Source organism: Mastigoproctus giganteus, chromosome 11 (genome assembly GCF_048544385.1).
Source record: "Mastigoproctus giganteus isolate SK-2022 chromosome 11, ASM4854438v1, whole genome shotgun sequence".
NCBI classification, from domain to species: Eukaryota; Metazoa; Arthropoda; class Arachnida; order Uropygi; family Thelyphonidae; genus Mastigoproctus; species Mastigoproctus giganteus.
The window spans coordinates 30,966,642-30,986,520 of NC_143585.1; the positions used below are offsets into that span (position 1 = coordinate 30,966,642).

General features: G+C 34.5%; 2 protein-coding genes across 2 annotated transcripts in view; one reads left to right on the plus strand and one right to left on the minus strand.

Annotated features, from left to right (window-relative positions):
• The window catches only part of LOC150077849 (KICSTOR subunit 2-like), a 49,806-nt gene extending 48,435 nt beyond the window's left edge, over positions 1-1,371 (plus strand). The window contains exon 10 of the mRNA XM_090384758.1: positions 712-1,371. Within this exon, the coding sequence (XP_090240884.1) occupies positions 712-885 (174 nt within the window). The 3' untranslated portion in view covers positions 886-1,371. The remainder of the gene's footprint in view (positions 1-711) is intronic.
• Positions 1,372-6,563: 5,192 nt separating this feature from the next.
• The window catches only part of LOC150077850 (tRNA (guanine(10)-N(2))-methyltransferase TRMT11-like), a 58,233-nt gene continuing 44,917 nt past the window's right edge, over positions 6,564-19,879 (minus strand). Inside the window, exons 9-12 of the mRNA XM_090384730.1 lie at positions 17,740-17,809; positions 11,295-11,426; positions 9,494-9,614; positions 6,564-6,773 (exon numbers count right to left, since the gene is read on the minus strand). Coding sequence (XP_090240856.1) covers positions 6,657-6,773; positions 9,494-9,614; positions 11,295-11,426; positions 17,740-17,809 — 440 coding nt within the window. The 3' untranslated portion in view covers positions 6,564-6,656. The remainder of the gene's footprint in view (positions 6,774-9,493; positions 9,615-11,294; positions 11,427-17,739; positions 17,810-19,879) is intronic.

The following is a 19,879-nucleotide window of genomic DNA, read 5'->3' on the forward strand; positions in this document are numbered from 1 at the left end:
CTTCTCAATGTTTTATCCCCCCTCCTACCATAAATAATGCCAGTTGGCTTTAGCTGTGAGTAGGTGGGATCCAAAATTGAGAAGTCAGTTTAGTTTTATCTTGGCCTGATGATGGAATCACAAGGTGAGTTCTAAAATGTAGTCAGACAAGCAATTAGTTTATTGGTAGGAAAAACAAAATTCTAATAAACTTTTCCCTAATTAATTTCAATATCCATATTAAAAAACAGCTGCAGTTCTGAATTCCACGTTAATCCTTTTTTTGAGACATTATTTTGGATTCTAAAGGTACTTATATGGGACCACTATTGGTACTAATCATGCTTGAATGATTAGTAATGCTTATTGGAGGTTCAAGTTTACATATTTTTTAGCTCAGCATTTTTAGTTTGAATAATTTTGTAAATCAACAATAAAAGGACATAATATGCTTGCTGGTTAAGTGCATTCAAAGAGTGTGACAATTTGTAAAATGGATAAAATAAAATTTTTACAAATTCTCACGTGTTTATGAGCATTTAATGTATTCACTTGTGCATTCTAAAATCCTTCCACAGCTAGGATGGCAGTGAACCACATTTGTAATACCCATGTTTGTTAGTTTGAATGAAATATAATATATGCTCACTTGATGAATGTAAAAATTCTATAAATTTATATGACTATTCAGAATCATAATATTGTTCATAATAATTATTTTATCATTTCTAGCTTGTACAAACAACCTATTTTCTCTGCCGAATTGAGCCTTCAATCACATTAGTAATGATATTTGGAGGAAGGAAATCAGAAAGAGATGCTCATGTACACAGCTTTATGAAAGACCTCTGCGATCAGTTAAGGTGTAATAAAATATTTTCCAGTCTTAAACCAGGTTCAAAATAAATATCCATAATACAAGCAAACTTTGAGGTATGTGTTTTCTTGAAACCATTGTTTATGAGGCACGCAAATTGAACCCTGTTTACTTACAAACGTAATGTTTTATAAGGATGTGCTTAGATCATCAAAGTAGGGATGAACTATACGAATGTGCTTGGATGTCTTCTTTGTGCACAGATTTTTTGTAAACAAAATTTAAAATACAAGTAGAAAAGCAAATAATTATATAGAAATAAATGCTTGCATCAATAATATGAAGTGTGGCTAGAAAATACCAAAAATTACATAAGTTAAAATTGAACTTGCCAATTATTTTCTTTTGTTGCCTTTTAGCAGTTTTAGAACTCATTTACTGATAGTGATTTTAGTGCCCCCAGCATACTGGAATTCCTCCAAAAACCCAAAATGTTTCCCCTTTGAGTTAAATTTGATACTGAACTTAAAGAAGTCAGGTGGATCCAAATCAGAAATGTTGGCAGGGGTTCTTAACCAGGGAAGTTTAGGGGTGGTGTGAAGGCCTGCTTATTCAGCATAAGGGGCAAACAGTCCTGATCCCATGCCTGAAAAAAAAGCATGCACTAAATGTATGCTGCTGGACTCCTTTCAAAGACACAGAATGTATCCCTTTCGGCAAGTTTTTTTTTTTTATATTGGGAATAGAAAGAAATCAGATGCAGTTAAATTTGGAGGTAGAGGAGAAGCTTCATCTAAAGGATTCATTTTTCTGTCAGAAAAATTAATCCTTCATTTATGACATTTTGCTGACTTGCATTATATTTTGGGTGAAGCAATTTCTGCTGGAAACAGCCCCTCCACCTCAGAGGTTATTAACCTTTTTGCAGTCCTCTCACTGCTCTTATTCTAGTTTCAAAAATAGTAAATAAAATACATGGCTCAGAAAACTCAATTTTAAAAATACCTTTTTGTTGAAAGCTACATTAACTCCAGGAGAATATGCAGACAGTTTTGTAAACTGCAGGATTAGAGAATTTTTATTTTTTACACATGTTCGCAAATATATAAAGTGCATATTATCATCATTATGTCTATCCATATTATACAGGTTATTCATAGTTGTAGTACTGGACATCATATTTTTTTTGCTTCAGCTTGATTTATAAATATTTCATATGGCTACAAAAATGATAAAATGCAGTTTTAACATACAAAAAATTAAAATAAATAAAACAAATTAGGTAATATATTACTGCATTACATTTTTTACTAATTAATTAACTAATATATAAAATTTCACCAAAATTTCTTTACACCTCACAAAGTATTCACTAAACCTTTTGAAATGTACCTATTCTGCTTTTAATTTCAATAAAAATTGAAATGTGAAACATATTTCATGGATCTTCGGTGCTTAAATCAAAAATTCATTATTTATATATATTTAGTAAAATGAGAACAAAAAACAACCACTTGCATATGCACAGTGCTTAAACAAATAACTTTTCTTTTCTGCATCTGCCATATTGTTCATTCATTCCTTCAATCAGAGTACTGCAACCAACATGATGTTCAGTACTACAATGATGAATAGCCTGTGTAATATGGATAGACACAATGAAGATAATATCCACTTTATATATTTGCAAACATGTGTAAAAAAAAAATTTCAAATTCTACAGTTTATAAAACTGTCTGCATGTCCTCCTGGAGTTACTGTAGCTTTCAACAAAAAGATATTTTTAAAATTGAGTTTTCTGAGCCATGTATTTTATTTACTATTTTTGAAACTAGTATAAAAGAGTAGTGAGAAGACTGCAAAAAGGTTAATAACCCCTGTGGCAGAGGGGCTGTTTCCAGCAGAAATTGCTTCACCGAAAATATAGCGCAAGTCAGCAAAATGTCATAAATGAACGATTAATTTTTCTGACAGAAAAATGAATCCTTTGGATGAAGCTTCCCCTCTACCTCCAAATTGAACAGCATCTGATTTCTTTCTATTCCCAATATAAAAAAAGAAAATTGCTGAAAGGGGTACATTCTGTGTCTTTGAAAGAAGTCCAGCAGCATACATTTAGTGCATGCTTTTTTTTAAGGCATGGGATCAGGACTGTTTGCCCCTTATGCTGAATAAGCAGTAGTAACTTGAAGAGGAAACTCAGCCTTCCTTGGTGAAGCTGAATCTGTTGTTGCAAAGGACAACATTGCTTGACAAATATTTTTATCTTTGTAAAGCTCCCAGTAGCAACACGAGGATTTTCTTAATCCATGATAAATGTACAAGTGTATTTGAACAAATCTGAAAGGTATTTGGTGAACAGCTGCTTAGAAGATGGCTATGTTATTTCCTGTGCTACCTCTTCATTTGGCACATTGAGTTCTTCAAATGCAGGCATTTATTGATATCACAACACTTTAGTTTAAATTCTAAATTAATGCTTTTCCTAATTTTTTCTGTAAGGGGAAATCATAACATTCAAGTAGGTTAAACTCTTAAAGTCAGAAAATTTGCACAGTGTCTGGAAGAGTAACAAATTATGCAATGCAAAATAATTGTTGCAAGTACAAGTTGATTTCTCAAATTTACAAATCGATTTCACAAATGTAAAGGATTTACTGTATTCTTAATGTTGATTACTGACAGATGTATGTAAATAGTATAATTTTTGTAATCACTTTCTTTAATAAAAATATTTATTTTAGAAAGTTTGTATCTGTGAAAGAGAAATTCCTATACAAAGGAAAGTCATGTATGAAGAAAAAGTTTGCAGGTCAAATAAATTATTGATATAAAAATTTATTTACAAATAAAATAAAGCACACACTATGTACAAATTAAAATCTTTTTAATGCATGTAAAATCACCAATAGCTTTTGTAATAAATGTTACCACTTACAAACTGCAAAAGGATATTAACCTGACTGTACCGTGCAGCACCCTCCTGGGCACTTCTCTGAAATGTCAACTGCACATTGTTAGTTCAAGGTTAATATCTCTAACACTCTCTCTACCTTCCTAAATACAAACAATTTTATTTGAGTGTAACAATGAACAGTTATTCTTTATTCGGAATGATACATGGAGAAATGCTGTAGGGTTCCAACACTGCTGTTTTATTTTTCGATTTTGTAGTAGTAGTAGTGGCATGTGATGCAAGAAAGCAAGTGTATGAGCTTATGCAGCATCAGCTAAAAAAAAAAAAAAAAATCACACCATTCCCTCCAAAATGCCTGTCCAGTTCCTCCTTAAATTTATTTAACCTATCAACTTCCACGCAGATGGAAGTTTGTTCCAGCAATTAACCACCTGCTGGCTAAAGGCAAATTTCCGCACATCTATTCTACATCTGTCTTTTCTTAATTTGAATTTATGCCCCCTTAGGTTCGTAATCTGAACAAGTGGAAGGATCCCATCAGGATTCAGGGTGCTCAACCCATTCAAGGCCTTATACACCTCAATCAGATCACCACACAGGTGCCTAGTCTCCAGCCACTGCAATTTGCAGAACTTAAGCCTCTCTTGGTAAGAGGATCCCTTATTCCCCTCACCAATCTTGTTGCCCTTCTCTTTACCCCCTCAAGCAAATCTATATCCTTCCTAAAATGAGGCCTCCAGACCTGTATGCAGTACTCAAGGCATGGCCTGACCTGACCATTGCCTTATACAGAGGGACAATCACCTCCTTTCCCTGCTAGCAAAATTCCTATATTCATTGACAAAACTCCATGACCTGTGCTGGCATTTTGTAAGAAAGAAAGAAAGAAAGAAACATACTTTGTGTGTAAGAAGTATGTTTCTTTCTGCATACATAATTTCTAGTATTTCCAGAAGTTAGGCACCACTTGAGAATGGAAGTGACTAATAGTTTTATGTTCATAAATATATATATATATATATATATTTTTTTTTCCCCAGCAGAATTAGAAGAATAGATAAAAAATATAGTCAATCGATATTGGCAAGATTGTAGCAACCACATTATTATTCCTTGTAAATATCAATTCACATGTTTGTACATCATAACTATAAGTTTTTGTATTGGTCTTTTTTAATTTGCCCTGATCAGGGTATTTTGGTGTCTTGAATGTTTGGTGTTTAGAATGCACTTCATTTACTGTACCGAGCATGTGCTCTCACTCTCTCTCTTGACTTCTTCAGGTGTCAGCACATTGAAAGTTAAGTTTTGAGTTCTTTCGTATTAAACGTCATTGGCTGGCAGTGATAAGAAAGAAGGAAACTGTGGATTTTATTTCTTATCAGTGCCAACCGATGACATTTAATACGAAAGTCGCTCGTGTGACTATTGGCCTTGCTTATTTCATATTATTTTAAATTTCAATTTTTCAAATGACAACCAGGGATGAAGTAGTGCACTTCTACTTCCTTGAGCAAATTTTAACAATTCCGTATTCATTCAATTAACTTATTTTAATTTATTTTAAACTTCAACTTAAACTTCATTTCCACCCCAACTTCATGTAAATAAACAGTTCAATCAAAGGTGAGTTTGTTATTTGGTTTTTAGGAGCATTAACAACTAAGGCCATATTGCTCCGGGGATATGCGGTGGTCATTCCCTGACCTTTCCGCATTCTCTGTATTTGGTGGTCACGGGTTTGAATCCCGGTCTAATCAAGAAGCATGTGCTACGCACTGCTGCTCCTGCCCACCTGGCTATGGAGGTGCCTCAAAGGTGAGTACAGTCTATTAAGCTTTACTGCTATTCACACTATTAAGTTAAGTATTATTATTAAAGATTTACTTTGATGATTACACTAGGAGCAGAAAGGACACAGTATGTTATATGTATGAAAGTTCTTTCCAGTGAATCACTGAAGACAAATAAATTGCTTCACCATTAAATACTAAATGATCATTTTAAGAAGAGTGATGTGCATTTTTTTCCCTTTGCTGTAATAAAAAATTAGCATTCATTTGACATAATTTCAGAAACATTTCCTGGTGGAGAAACCTCTTTTTCACATTTGAATTGACTTGGATCATGAATTTTTACTGAGTTCTCAAAATAGGTTGCATTCTAAAAAGGTCCGGAACTGCTAATTTACAGTTTCTATACACAGTTAAACTCTAAATTTTAACTGTTATTTATATATATACTTCTAGAAAATTACCTACCTACAGATTCCAAATAACTTTTCATGTTTATAATTAAAAAATAAAAAAAAAACCTTGAGTTAATTGATTTCAGAACTTTTTCAGTTAAGCTTAGGAAATGTTTGCTACCACACCTAATTCTTTTGCATGGTAGTTTGTCATTCAATACTATTTTTTGTCTTCTCTGAAAAAGCAGCTTTCAAAGAACTTGTTGTCCCATTAAATAAGAAACTTTACATAATCATAAGGCGCCTCCATGGGCAGGAGCAGCAGTGCATAGCACATGCTTCTTGATTAGACCGGGGTTCGAGCCCGTGACCACCAAATATGGAGTATGCAGAAAGGTCAGGAAATGACCACCGCATATCCCCGGAGCAATATGGCCTTAGTTGTTAATGCTCCTAAAAACCAAAAAAAACAACAACATAATCATAAATCTGAGGTTATTTCTGATACTAAACTTTAGTATAATGAAGATCTTACTGCTATATAGTGATTAATTTTGAAGGCAATATTTGTGGTGTTTTTCGATATAAAAATTCAAAAGATAATGCCATTTTTTAAAAAAGTATATTTATTATAAATGAATAACAAGGTGTAAAAGCCATACTGTGTACAAGTAATGTTATAAATAGAAAGCTGTGTAAATTGCATATGTAAATAGCATCTCTTAAGATGTACTTGTATATAGATAAGAAAACACTCATCTGGGGTTTGAATTTTCTTCAGCACAGCTCTGTTCCTTTTGCGTTTGAAAATATTTCTGACGAAAAGAGGATGCAGCCTGGGAAACTAGTGCTCCTTCTCTATCCTGAGAACTCTAAATATGAAGATTTATATAAAGTACAATCTGATTAAAATAATATAGCATATTTAATCCTCTAATGCTTACAGTGGCATCTGATATATGCCAATTTGTTTTATTATTTTTTTAAATTTGGAAATAAAATGAAATCTTCCCATTACTGGTCCCCATTAATATTCTCTAAATGATTATATAGTATTTTCTGTTTCACATAACAAAAACCAAGCAAATGATAACATCTATGTTTCACATACTCAACTCCTATACTCATATGGCATTTGTGAGATGCCAGTGATGGTTGTTTAATATTGCTATAGAGCTTATATTTTGCTGGCTTCACAGAAACTAAACACACACACAGCTGAGAAAAAAAACAACACATTTACATTGTATTTTCCAGATGCAATGTGAACATCTACTACTGTTATTTTTCTTTGATATTTTGTAATTGAGTTTAGCAAATTATATTTAATAGAACAGCATTTTCAATTCAGTAAAAAAGCTAAAATTTTATTTTTTTTATTATTAAAACAAAAAGTCTCAGATGCCATGCGGGTGTAATTTTTTCCCATTTAGAGAATAAACTGCATGCTACAGAGGGCTTAAAATAAATAAAATACAAAAAAATTTCACAGAAAATAGTTCAACAAACATTTCTTTTGCATGAGAAATTCTTTTGTATGTAATATGAAAATATATGCTTAGTTTGTGTTAATTATCTAATAATGACAGATCCACTTTTATGTGACACTGTAAAACTGGTGTTTAGTAAGTAGAAAGTTAAACATCACTGGATATAGTTTTTTTCATAATAGTACCACTAATTTTTCTTTCTGTGAGGCTCTCACTATTGTTTATTTGTAATGCATCTTTCCAAGACTTTTCTTTAGCCTCTTTCACAAATAATTTTGGTGGATTGTAGCCCTTCAACTTCTTCAATGTTTGGCAGTAATGCTTTGCATTAATGGCAGTTCTTTGATCCATGAGGATAATGAATTATATTAATCCAAAAAAAAAACTGGCCATAACCTTCTTGGTTGACAAACTTTTGCTTAATGTTAAAGTCAGGTGTGAGAAATTCAAGGGATCAATCAAGTTTGGTGATGCCCTTTAACTTCTCAGCTAATGCTGGTATCCTCCACAGTTCAGTTCTTTCTCACACTCTTTTCCTTGTGAATTGATATTAATGACCTTCCACTGATTGGGAATCCTTTTTTCGTAGTATTTCTGATGATAGCATACTACATTCCACTTTCCAGTTTGAGAAACCTTGCCCTGCACAAACAGCCTTAACGTCTTGAATATCCACTGCAAATTTCTTAAATTGGGATTTCTGACTGACTTCTAATCTACTTATTGGTATCGGTGATCGCATTGCATATATATGTGCTCCATATGCCTTATAATGTTCACTATTAGTCTGGCATGTTGAATTATAACTTTTTTCCTGTCGAAATTTTTTATGAAATACTGTAGAGAATGACGAAAGAAATATTTTCGTTTTTAAATTCGGATTGCTAGAAGCTGAGATATAGCGACTTAAAATGTAAGTGTGAGTTACACTGTGGCCGCGCTGTAGGGGTACTGGATTGCATCATGCATCACTGCTATGTATTTCATTTTGTGTCACATTTTTGTCAATCCACGGATGCAAGCTACTCCCACATGAAAACTGCCTGGGGCATGCCTAAAGAAGTTTCACTTCAAAACTGGGTTTTCTTTATCACCCTTGGCACTATTTTTCTTCTAAACAACTACTCACTCTATATAACAACCTGCCCTTACCATGTCCCTGAAACCTCTCAGGCATTTAGACTCCATTCAAAAGAGGGCAGTCAAGTTAGTTAATGACCTGTCTTTTACAAAGTCTCTCCACCTCATAGACATCCTACTTCTGTTTCATGCCTTTTCTGTACATACTTCCATGAGCATCTGTAATTCCCATACACTCTTCTAAACCAGTCCAAACACAATATATACTCCAACCAGTCAGCAGCAATTCACTTTCTTCTTTTATTTTCTCATTTATCACTTCAACTTCTGTTTTCTGGAACAACCATCCTTCACATGTATTTCCTGAAAATTAGTCTACAGCAATTTGAACACGTATCTTCAGTCTTTTCAATGTTCAACCCATGCATAGTACTAAGTACTATAGGTTCTAATACCTTTTGTGTTTGGAGTTTTCATTTTAAAAATAATATCCACATTGGTGGTTCCCCTTCTGCTAAAAATCTGCTTGTGTCTCTTGATACTTTGTTGCAAACGTTTACCACTTCATATAGCCAGTAATATCATTTTGCACCATGTGCTATACTAATGTCCCAAACTTTAAATCTGGTTTCTTTTTTTGACTTAAATACTGGAGAACATACCAGTACAGGTGTGTCCTTAAAATCTTGAATAAAATAACTTTGCTTTTATCACCCAACATTGTTTGTATTTAAAGTCATGCAACAGCAACTATAATTTCACTGTTCACAAGCCCCCAAAAAAACTAATTCTAACAACAATATATTGGCATAGCCACTTATACTGGTAGCTTTGCAGCCCATATTGATCATGATTTCAGCATTCACTATGCCTGTTTTGCAAAGCAGCATAATTTAAGAGTTTAAACAGAAAGTCATATTGACCGCATTCAATAAATTTTATGGGAAAGCCATAAAAGTTGACAGGTATGTGAGCTGTGAAATGTTTGTCAACCTACTATAGCTGATTATCTATTACTATACCTGTGGCTCTTTTACTTTTTCCATAGTGACCAGATACCGAGAGGAATGCTTTTTTAGAGGTTGCTCACAATAACTGAGAAGCTTCAGACAGGGATGAGTAGGTATACTGCTTTCGTCAAAGCTAATTAAAGATTAAAAAAAAAGTTGAATTATTTTTAAAAACTGTATGACTTGAACTGTCATCAATATTTACATGATATGAAAAATAATCTATAATATTCAGTACAAAGAATCTAATAAGCTTGAATTACAATGAGAAGTTACCACAGGGTATAGATTATTTTATAAAAGCTGTCTGCAGCAAATAGCAATCAAATATTAATCTGTTACATAAGATTCTACAAATTATTAATTGATGGATAGTAGAAATAATGAATGAAGAAATCAACTTTCTTCACTATTGCAGAAGGATGAACGAAGATTGCTCTTTGATTTTTTTTTATTGAAAATTCCAGAAAAATCCAACAGTTATCACACAAATAGGAATAACATAGGATCAAATATGAAACGCTATGCACAACTGTTATGAAAATCAATAATGAAGTGTGCATTACTCACAGAGAATAGTTTTATAAAATGATATTACCACAGCACCTTTCCTGGATGCACATTTGATCTTGTAAAATAAAAAAATATAAAATAAATAAAACTTGAAGGAAGATATAATATTACCAGACATGTCACAGACTGACAAACTGTGTCAAATAGAAATTTGTCACATCCACCTTGTGTGCAGAAAAGAAAAAGCACACACTACTCATAATGGATTGTTTTTGAAATTTGTATTATTATAAAAATCTTTCTTTGATGTATTTGACCTAACAGCAAAATTTCAAGGAATGTATGGGTTTCCAAGCTCCAAATTTGAATATTGTGCCTATTCACTATTCCTGAAACGTGGACTTATTGAAAATACAACCTGCTTAAGAAAATTTTTGTGACTATCCATATGGTGAAGCACATTGAATACTGTGGTTTATCTTCAGGTTTCAAGGCCTGCACAGGCTGCACTTTGTATGCATAGCACTTTAAATGTTTGTGCAGGACTGTATACAGTTAATCTTGGTACTTGAAGCTTCCTGGAGGCAGTTTTGATTGATTTAGAAGAGCTCCTAGCAAACATTCCCCGAACTCACTCCACATCTTCAGCAGTTGTGCTACGATGGTCCATACCCTTTTTTGTGATCAACATTTACCATTTCCATAAACTATCTATGCCACATAAATGCTGGTATGTGATGGTGGATATGGTACATACTTTTTTTTTGATAGTTTCTTTGGGTATGAATGTCAGATTATTGTCTTGATGAACCATGTCACACATTGAGCCTTCTGTTGAGGAGACACCATTTTCAATTACACTACTCTTGTGTGACACAAGTGCCACCTATTAACATGGTAAAAAAATTGTTTTGGGTGGCTGTAAATTGTTTTTTTAAAAAAAAATTTCTTTTTGTAATAAATTTATGAAGTTGTCCAGGTCTTTTTGGAACACCATATCTTGATTCAGAAAGGGATGTACTACATTTTCTTGAATGTTCCATGCCCTTGAATAAGCAGAACACCCCACTTTTTAAAACATGGAGGAAAAAACATGAATTTATTTTCTACCAGCAGCATGATTTCTGAATTTTCTCCCTCTTGAATTATTATTTTTTTTTCACTAACCATGAAATGCACTACAAAGCAAAATTTGAATGTGGTTCTTTGTTAAACATATTATGCGCACACGTGAAAAGGATGCCAATCCATTATTCTAAAAACATAATAAATAAAATAAATATAAATTTTTTTGGCTTACTCTTCTTTATATACAGGCAACCAGTACACAAGCCGTCCTCCTAATTTCAGATACTCAGAACAGAAATTGAGTAGATCACAAATCATATCTTGTAAGTTATAATTTATCTTGGATGGAATATGGCCTTGAACCCTTCAGTACAAAAGACAAAATAGGTTTATCAGATCAGTATTTCATATATCAGCAAAAAATAATGAAATAAAAGTAATGTGTATGTTCAAATAATGCTACATAAGGACTACAAAGTAGTCCTTATGTAGCATTATTTGATTAGTCTCCCAATCAATCAACAAGTGACCGTGATGAATTCTAGAAATGTTCTAAGAATAAAATGAATGTAATACATTTAAAATTTTTAGAAAACAACATGAACATCAAATGTAATACTTTGGGTGCTATATGGTTTAATGATTGTTGCAAGATTTTAAATAATCTTTATTGGATATAGAAAAGTTGTACAAGTATTCCTTATAGTAAGCAGGGCCAGGGCTGTACAGTGTTGTACAGCTCCTGGCATATGTGAAATAAATGCAGAATGTGAAATGAATGTGAAATAATGGCAGATGTGGGCTGAGAAGTGGCAACTGAAGTTTAACATTAACAAATGCACAGTACTGCATATGGGTAGAAGTAACCCTAGAGAAATGTACCAAGTGTGTGGTACTATACTTAGGGTGGTAGAAAATGAAAAAGACCTGGGAGTAATTGTGCAGTCAGTATGAAGTTTTCTGAGCAATGCAGACAGGCTGCCAGAGCAGGTCATGGGGTATTGTCAATGATATCCTAGAATTTTGCTAGTAGGTGAAAAGGAGGTGATTATCCCTTTGTATGAGGCAATGGTCAAAAAAATCTTGAGTACTGCGTACAGGTCTGGAGGCCTCATTTTAGGAAGGATGTAGAGTTGCTTGAGCATGTACAGAGAAGGGCAACAAGATTGGTGAGGGAGACAAAGGGGTCCTCTTACCAAGAAAGGCTTAAGTTCTTCAAATTGCAGCGGCTGGAGACTAGGCACCTGCAAAGTGATCTGGTTGAGGTGCACAAGGCCTTGAATGGGTTGAGCACACTGTATTTTGATGGGATTCTTCCGCTTGCTCAGATTACGAATCTGAGGGGGCATAAATTCAAATTGAGGAAAGACAGCTTGTAGAATAGATGTGCGGAAAATTGCCTTTGGCCGGCGGGTGGTTAATTGCTGGAACAAACTTCCATCTGTCATTGTGGAAGTTGATAGCTTAAATAAATTCAAGGAGGAACTGGACAAACGTTTAGAGGGAATGGATGCATGAATTTTTTTTTTGCTGATGCTACATAAGCTGATACGCTTTCTTTCTTGCATTACATGTCTCCATTTATTACTCTAAAGATTGGCAATTCAACCTAACACTTTTATACCACATGGGAGAATTCCACAAGCATTATACTATTGCAAACTGCAACAGGATAATGCTTGTGAGGTGCTATAGCTACCTGCTAGATTGTTTTAATTGAACAGCTTAGACAAAAAAAAAGAAGACCTTTAAAATATGAAAATATAATGAAACTGAAAGTTAATACCCGATGACAAGAAGCACAACTGTGAAGGTGATGTAACTCAACCTGAAAGAAGGCAAAAGACTCACCAACACAAAAACCTAAAGCCAAAATGTTGAGCCGTGCTTCAAGTAGAGGAAAGAAAGATAATAAAGGAACAAGGAAACACAATAACCTCTTAAACAGGGGCACTGGCTACTGTGAATCCTAAATAGTCATATTTCAGATATGGCTTGGCTTGCTTGGGAGAAAGTGAACTAGCCATGGATGCCCCTATACATCTGAGAAAGGCTGGTAGAGGAGAATCGTGAGCTTAAATATGGAAGATGCCTTGTAAAATCTGAAAAAAACTGAGAGAAAAGGAAAAATAAAGAACTGTTAAATAAAACCAAATACTTACTTCCCTCCCTTTTAATTTTTCAATTTAACAATTCAACGTAAACATTAACCACGCTACCTAAGTAAACCATCGCAGATTAATTTCAAGGTGAGTACCGTTTTTTAAGCTTTCGCTATTCTTTTCTAGTCTACTAACACGGTACTTGAAGATTTCTAAAAATTTCGTATTATAAAACCAAATAATAAGCAAACTAAAACAATATGAAACTGACAAAATTTGGAAATAAAGTAAAATAAAAAATTGCACAAGATGGTCCAAATGCAGCTGGAAAAAGGCAAATACAGGTGGGCCTCGATTCGCGATTAATTCGTCCCGCGAGCACATACGCGTTAATCGAATATAATAACCAATAGGAAAAATTATAATTGGTCCTTGACCTTCTGGAATGTCCATAAATAATTTTAAAAATGCCTTTTAAATAACTTTTTAACTGTATATAATGTAAAAGATAATGAAAATAATTATGGAATTAAATGTTTATTGCATAAAACAGCGGTTCTTAAACTGTGCGCCGCGGAATATTTTAAATTTTCGAGGGAAACACAGTTATACTCGACATCTGTCGGAGACACCACGCGAAAGTTCACAGTTTCAGCATTTCTTATTAAGTTGTTTGGACCTAACTACTAAACGAAACTGTTAGGTATTTCTTTTGGTCTGGGTGCGCCTTGAAAAAATTACTGAGACATTAAAGGCACCGGGAACCTTTGACATAAAATACACAATGAAGAAATTACTGTTGAGAATATTTGTGGAAATATTTGAACAGTGTTGACTTTCTCTTTTCATCAATCAATTTCCGATAGCCGACAACAATCTTCTCTGGGCCCTGGCGAAATAAATATCGCAGAGAACATCAAACCTTTTGTTTGAGGTTCTATGCGATATGAAAGATTTCATCTAATTCTTTTACCGTTATCTCCTTTGCGGTAACATTTTCATCTGGCTCATTTAAAAATTTGAATTTTTAAATGCAAGTGTGCATTGACTTTATTAGCAGGAGACAAACAAGTAGCACGTCTTCTTCCGATGGTTGATGGAACACACTGAGGCGGGCAGCAGGCAAACGTTCGTTTATTGACCATACGACTCGCGGTAAGCTTAACGTGCAATTCAAATCTTTTTCAACTATCGCATAAAAAAAAGAGATCGCGTTAACTGGAAATTTGCATCGTGTAAAGTGAAAAGTGGTATCATTTTTCAAATAGCGTTAACTGCATATCGCGTTAATCGAACTCGCGTTATGTGAGGCCTAGCTGTACTTTAAACATGTGCAAACCTAAAATGTCAATTCTCATTTCAAGCAAAAGAATAAGAAATGTAAAATCTGAAGCAGAGAGAAAAGGAAAATGAAAAGGAATTTAAAATAAAACCAAATGATACAACTGCAAAGGAAAGCAGAGTAAAGATATAATATTAAGTTTTTATAAATAGAAAGTAAAGAAAACTGAAACCATTTCAAATTTAGAAGAGGAAAGAAAAAAAATAAAATAAAGACAAGAGTCACCATATTGGGGTGGGAAGGAACTGCACAGAATATCTAAACTAAAATTAAAAATTCCCAAAGGACTGTGTGCTATTCTATAAGAGAATATTTTTAAAAATATATGAAGACATGTAGTGTTATCAACTACACATTAGCAATTTAGTCTAACACTTTTATCCCACATGGGAAATTTTGTTGCAAACTACAACAGGATAATTCGTGTAAGGTGCAACAACTACCTGTTAGCATGCTGTAATTTTCCATATTGGTGGTTCATCTGAGTTGGGAACAGAAAGTAAGTTCAGGATCCAGTTTTCTTCACATCATTATAGGATATGATTATCGGAATTTCCAGATTTATTTAGGGAGATTAGAGACTTCTGTGTGGTGATGGTTCAAACGGTATCCATTATGAGTGATTTGGATAGATTAAAGTTATGCAGAGTTTAACTTTAAACCATAACTATGTGCAAGGTCACACATCATATAATTCTGTCAGATTTTTTGCTCAGAGATAATTTTTCTCTATTCTTTAGCAGTTGGAGTAAGCTGTATTTCTTACAGCAGGTATTATAATCAGTGTCCTGAAGAGTCTTAGAGCAATAAAGTGTTATGAAACTGGGAATGCATGCTGCAGATTACCTCAGGCAGTCAGTGTGTGGGGCACAAAATAATCTTCCTGTTACACAACAGCAATAAACAAATGTAGGTAATAATAAATTAAACAAAAGAAAGGCTTTGCATTATACTGCAAATAGCCACTTTCATGAACTGCAAACATGCAGTCAAGAGTAACTAAAAAGTATTTATCATCTGGCATTCATAAGCAACAATCCAACTAAGCTGTCAGGGATCACTGGGTCTTTATTACTTAGTAATGCAAAGTTTCAACTATAAAGCAAGTTACAAACATGGCCAACTGAATATTTACAGAGCACCAAAGAATATAAACTGGTAAGTACCACCTCTACTGCACTGATCCAAATCAAGCAAAGATTGTATAAGCCATCAACATACACCGATCAGCCGAAACATTATGACCACCTACCTAATATGATGTTGGTCCTCGACGTGCAGCCAAAACAGCTCGTACCTGGCAAGGCATGGATGCTACAAGATTTCTAAATGTGTCTTGTGGTATCTGGTATCAACACGTAACCAGCATATCCTTTAACTCCTGCATGGTCCATGGTTGAGATGCCGCAGATCAGAGTTGCTGTTCCAACACAAACCACAGATGCTTGATGGGATTGATGTCTGGGGAATTTGGAAGCCAGGGCAATACCTGGAAGTCTTCCTTGTGTTCTGCAAACCAGTCTTGAACAACCTTTTATACCATGGCATGCCGCATTATCCCGCTGAAAGATGGCACCACCAGAGGGGAAGACCGTTGCCACGAAATGGTGTGCCTGATCGGCAATGATGTTTAGATAGGTGGTAGACAGAGTGCCCAGCACATTGATGACTGGACCCAGGGTATCCCAGCAGAACATCGCCCAAAGCATGATACCACCAGCTTGTTTTCATCCCACGGTGCATCCAGGTGCCATCACTTCCCCAAGTAAACTACGCCATGTACCCGGCCGTCCACATGGTGCAACAGGAAATGTGATTCATCGGACCAGACGATCTTCTTCCAATCACTCAAGGTCCAGTTTCGATGCTCGCATGCCCATTGTAGAAGCTGTCACTGGTGAACTGTGATTAGCATGTGCACTCAGAGTAGCCTGTGGCTACGCAGTCCCATTTTCAGCAGGGTTCGATGTACTGTGTTGTGACACATTACTCCCATCACCAGCATTCCAATTACTGGCGAGTTGCACCACAGTCACCCTTCTGTTGCCATGTAACATCCGGAGAGCCTTCGAGCATCGATGAGCCGTGGTCGTCCAACACCTTGCCGGCGGTTCGTGGGTTTCCCCTCCTCGGACCACTTTCGGTAGGTACTAACCACAGCTTGCTGTGAACACCCCACCAGCCATGCCGTTTCGGATATGATCTGACACAGTCGTCTGGCCATTACAATTTGGCCTTTGTCAAACTCACTGAAGTCCGCTGCCTTTCCCATCTGAAGAACAAGAGTAACACTGATTAACGGAGCTCAGTATCAGGTGTTTTTTATACCATGTTCCGACCTGTGCACTCGCCGTAGTTCACCTGCAGTTGCTTTGATTTGCATAATGACTCGCTGGTCATAATGTTTTGGCTCATCAGTGTACATCTTACTGAAAAGTTCTCAGATATAATTTATCATGACAAAACTAAATCACAATGAAATTTATCCCTTGCATGGTAGTCTCCTAATTCAGCACCGTAATTCCAGTTGAACTTGAACTACAGTCACTCAAAGTGTATATAACTCTATCCTTCCACATGACTAATTTGCTACAGTGGCCTTTACAGTTGTCCTGCCATTTGTTGAAACATTATTAATGTTCTTTCAGCTTTTATTAAGCCATTCTGAAGGTCACATTTTGGATGATGGTCAGCATAATATACCAAAATCTCTTTCCTTTCAGGGTACATTTTAATATGGGAAAATATAAAAAAAATCACTAGATCCCAAAGTGTGGTGAAAAAAGCTGACGGAGACGTAGCAGAATGTTGTACTTGATCAAAATTTCTCTTGCTAAGATTGCCACATTTACACTGATAGTTTTACTGGGAGCAAAGCCTAAGAATTTCTAATTTAACCATACCCCTTAAGAAGATAATAAATAAAAGCAAGTATCCTAAAATATTCAAAAAATCATTCTACAGAATTTTTCTCTACTATAAAATCAAGAAAGGACAAATCATTCACTTCTGTAGCATTTTATTAGGTTAATTTCTCACTTTTGTATAGTGAAAGATTGTGTTTAAAGTTTGTAGGTGAAACAAGAATAACATCATAAGAAATTTTATGAGAGGTTTTAAAGACTATCTTTTCCTTCCATGTGTTTTTTTTTTTTGGGACATATTAAGTCCACAAAAGAGAGCTAAAAATTACTTTATGATAAAAGAAATATTTAACAAATTTTTAAACTTACAGATGTTCAGGAATCTTGTATGATTTAGCACTACCTATCTTTTCTGTAGCTTCTCTTATCCCATATGGTACTTAAGGAGAAACAAAGAAAATAATTAAAATACATTAGAAATATGTTTTTCATAAAAAAAACTTTATATAACATTATATGTAATTCATACAAAGTGAATCAGAGCCACAGAAAAATGCTAGAAGACTGCATAGAATTGAATTATTGTTTATATTTTCATTTTATAAAAATTCTGGTTATACTTCAGCACAACTGCATAAGTCAGACGTTTACTATTATTTAACTGACAAAAATATCATTAACCACATTTATTGGTTGCATTGCAAGGGACAAATACCTTAAAAAAATTTTTTTTTTTTAAATAAATGAAAACCAGCAGCGTTACCTCACTTGCCCTAAACTACAAGGACTAGGAATCAGTTATTACTATGCTAACCAGAGGTGCATCTAAATTGATCTAATAATCCTTTGATCCTCGCATTTGATGTTCTGAAACTGAAGGGAGGAACCTTTCCTGTAATTAGCATAATGTTCACATAACGCTAATTACAGGAAGAGTTCACAGAGCAGAATAAACAATGACCAAGCAGAGTAAAGGCTTACTTCAAAGCACGAAGTTTCATTAAATTTTTATGGTTTTGATGTTATGTCATTTTCACAACATTCTACCCTTGTCTATCGGTTATGGTCAACAGGACCTGCACTTGTTTGCTGGCCATGAATAATATATTTTATAACCTTTTTATGTGTATCTTTATGTGTATCGAACATTGAACAACCAGTTGCATTGCTATTCTGCATGTGCTGATTCTAGGAGTGGCATGCACAACATCCAAAATCTCTTCTTCTACTTCAAGAGTCATAGATCTTGGTCATCCTCTCGGCAGCACGAGGAGTAAAGGTCCCATGTTCACAAAGGCGGCAATGGATACCTTCAAACGTTTTCCTGTCTGGACATCTTTGTTCTGGGTACCTTTCGTGGTACAAACAATGAGCTTCCAGAGCACTGCCGTCCTCCAAACCATACATAAAGTGCATATCCACTTGCTCCTGACTTGAGTACATGGTCGGAATGGAAAAACCACCAGATTCTGCCAGTACCTTGTGATGAAGGAAATCACCTGTGGGAGATAAGACATTCCGGTTAATAACTCGGGAACCAAGCATTTCAGGAACTATGTTGATATAAAATATTTTTATTGTCTACATATGAGGAACTCATTCCTGAAGTTATGCCTTGTATATTAGCCGTATGCCACATTACCCGAGAAGTAAATTTTGAATGTAATTATTTCTTTAATTGCTGACAAAATAAGGAAAGAATATTAGGTAAAGTCGAAAATAGCAAGTATTTCTCAATTATTCTAGATTGCACTCCTGACAGTAGCGATGTTGAACAATTAACATTTATCATACATTTTGTTGTATACTCTGGCAATGATGTAGAAATAAGGGAATATTTTTTGGGATTTCATCAAATTAATGACACAACAGTACATCAGTATTAAATGATTTATTTCCAAAATATAACTTAAAACTAAATAACATGAGGGGTCAGGGTTACGACAATGATTCCAATATGAGTGGAAAATATATTGGCCTTCAAAAACTTCTCAAAGATGCAAATAGTCGTGCAATGTTTGTACTATGTATTTTCAATCATCAGACCATGCTGTTGAGGAAACAAAACAAAAATAGAAAGGGTAACAAATTTGAATACAATTACCAATATCACAATTACAATTATATGATTCTACAATTACAATTTGCAAATAAACAATTCTAAGTTTCGATTACTGTTAATGATAAAAACCAGATATTAAATCAGCTAAATACAAAGAGATTAAATTCTTACCTGCATTGGCAAGGAGTGTGTCAGCAGGTAAGAATTTAATCTCTTTGTATCGAGCTAATTTAATATCTGGCTTTTATTGTTAACAATAATTGAAACTTAGAATTGTTTAAATGCAAATTGCAATTGTAATTAAATTTGTAACCCTTTCTATTTTTGTTTCCCCAACAGCACGATCTGATGATGGGTATCGGCATGATACCTGAAACGTTACCTTAATGTATAGTAGTTTAGGTGAATAGCTTAATAAACTATATTACACATAGTGTGTGGTTTTAA